Below are 2397 nucleotides of genomic sequence, written 5' to 3' on the forward strand. Positions count from 1 at the left end.
CATCCCCAATGGCCCCACCCCCCCCCTCCCCATGGATCCAACCCCTCCATTCCCAACAATCCAACCCCTCCCTTCCCAATGGATCCAACCCCTCCATTCCCAATGGATCCAACCCGTCCATTCCCAGGAATCCTCACCCACGATGTTGGGATGCCGCAGATTCCGGAGGATCTGGGCCTCCTCCTGGAGTCTCCTCTGGAAGAGGCTCCGCTGGCTCCGGCTGCAGCCGGAGTTGATTTTCTTCACGGCCCACGGAGAGCGGGATAATCCCCGCGGAGACCTGGGCGGGAAGAGCCTCTGGAATTCCCATGGATAACATGCCGGGAATGGCCGTGGGAGGGGCTTTTTTGTGGAATTCGTGAGGAAATTGGGGAAAGGGTGGAATCTGCCGTGGGCCGGGAATGCTCCAGGGAATGCTCGGCTTCCCGGGAGCTTCGATCCGTTCCCATTTCCGGCTGGAGCAGAGGGAATGGAGCCCCAATCCCGGAATTCCAGCCAGGGAAAGACTGATGGGGTTATCCCAAAAATCATGGACCCGAAATGCTGGAATTTCAGCCAGGGAAGGGCTTATCCCAAAAAAAAAATGGAGCCCAAATCCTGGAATTCCACCCAAGGTTTATCCCAGGAATGGCCTCAAATCCCTGAATTCCATCCAAGGAAAGGCTTATCCCAAAAAAAAAAATGGGGCCCAAATCCCTGAATTCCACCCCGGACAAGGCTTATCCCAAAATAACGGATCCCAAATCCCAGAATTCCACCAAAGGTTTATCCCAGGAATGGCCCCAAATCCCAGAATTCCATCCAAGGAAAGGCTTATCCCAAAAACAAAAGGATCCCAAATCCCAGAATTCCAGCCAGGAAAAGGCTGATGGGTTATCCCAGGAATGGGCCCCAAATCCCGGAATTCCCAGGAATGGGCCCCAAATCCTTGGATTCCATCCAGGGAAAGGCTTCTCCCAAAGGAAGGGGCTCCTTCCCGGCTCTGCAAATCCCAAATCCCTCCTTCGGCTCCGTATCCTGGATTTGGGATCATCCCCAGGTCGGCGCCGCCACCCCTTTCCTTCCCGGAGCTCCTTTCCCACCCGCTCCGGGACTTTGCCGGGACTTTTCCGGGATAACGCTTCCCGAACCTTTTCATCAGGTACACGCTGACTCCGGTGCCGAATCCCAACTTCTGCATGAAGGGAGAGGCCGGGATGGTGACGGACACGGCGCCGGCATCTGCGGGAAGGAGTCGCGGTGAAGGCCCGGGAAGCTCCAGCCGGGATCGGGATCCGCTCCCGGGGAATCGCGGACAGGGAACGGCCTCGAGTCGTTCCAGGGAAAGTTCGGTCGGGTTTTGGGAACAATTGGGGTTTTCCAGCCCCGGCACAGCCCCTGTTCCCGGAGGGATTGAAATCCCTGGGGATTTGGGGGGGACACGGATCCGGGTTGGAATTCCGGGCCTTGAAGCTCCTTCCCAAAGCGTTCCACGATTCCCACCGGAATCCCGCGGATGGGAAACCGATCCCAGGTGATCCCAGGTGATCCCAGGGATTTCCCAGCCCCGATGTGCCCAGGAATAAAACCGGGAGGAGGAGGAGGAAGGGGGAGGGAGTGGCAGAGTTTTCCAGGGAATCTGCGGCTGCCTCATCCCTGGGATTGTCCCAGGAAAGGTCGGACAGGGCTTGGAGCAGCCTCTGGAATTCAGCCCCGAGATCCCTTCAGGGCCCTTCCCACCATTCTGCGATCCCGGCTCTGGGATGGGGTCCCTGCGATTCCTCGTGGGAATATTCGGGGATCATCCTGGAATTCCTCACCCGGTTTGTCCCTGCGGGACGAGGGCGTTGGAGACTGGAAGGCAGCCATGGATCCGATCCCGATCCCGATCCCGATCCTGTGGGACAGGAGGGGACGTGGAGGGGCTCCGGTGGCACCTGGGGGGTCCCGGATTCAGGAATTGGGGGGTTTTGGGTTTGGGAATTGGGGGATCCTGGATTTGGGAATTGGGGGATGGGGATCAGTGATTGGGGAATTGGAGGGGTCCCGGATTGGGAATTGGGAGGTCCCGGATTGGGAATTGGGGGGTCCTGGATTCGGGAATTGGAGGATCCTGGATTCGGGAATTGGAGGATCCTGGATTTGGGAATTGGGAGGTCCTGGATTGGGAATTGGAGGATCCTGGATTGGGGAATTGGAGGATCCTGGATTTGGGAATTGGGGGGTCCCGGATTCAGGAATTGGGGGATCCTGGATTTGGGAATTGAGGGTTCCTGGATCTGGCAACTGGGGGGTCCTGGATTTGGGAATTGAGGGTTCCTGGGTTTGGGAATTGGGGGGTCCTGGATTCAGGAATTGGGGGGTCCCGGATTTGGGAACTGTGGGGGTCCTGGATTTGGGAATTGGGGGCTCCCGGCT

General features: G+C 58.0%; 1 protein-coding gene across 1 annotated transcript in view; it reads right to left on the reverse strand.

Moving 5' to 3' along the window:
• The window catches only part of PBK (PDZ binding kinase), an 11727-nt gene extending 9807 nt beyond the window's left edge, over positions 1 to 1920 (reverse strand). The window contains exons 1-3 of the mRNA XM_017734921.1: positions 1800 to 1920; positions 1131 to 1221; positions 138 to 280 (exon numbers count right to left, since the gene is read on the reverse strand). Of these exons, the coding sequence (XP_017590410.1) occupies positions 138 to 280; positions 1131 to 1221; positions 1800 to 1848 (283 nt within the window). The 5' untranslated portion in view covers positions 1849 to 1920. The remainder of the gene's footprint in view (positions 1 to 137; positions 281 to 1130; positions 1222 to 1799) is intronic.
• Positions 1921 to 2397: the final 477 nt, after the last annotated feature.

The sequence above is a fragment of the Corvus brachyrhynchos genome, unplaced genomic scaffold, assembly GCF_000691975.1.
Source record: "Corvus brachyrhynchos isolate BGI_N302 unplaced genomic scaffold, ASM69197v1 scaffold420, whole genome shotgun sequence".
Classification (NCBI taxonomy): Eukaryota; Metazoa; Chordata; class Aves; order Passeriformes; family Corvidae; genus Corvus; species Corvus brachyrhynchos.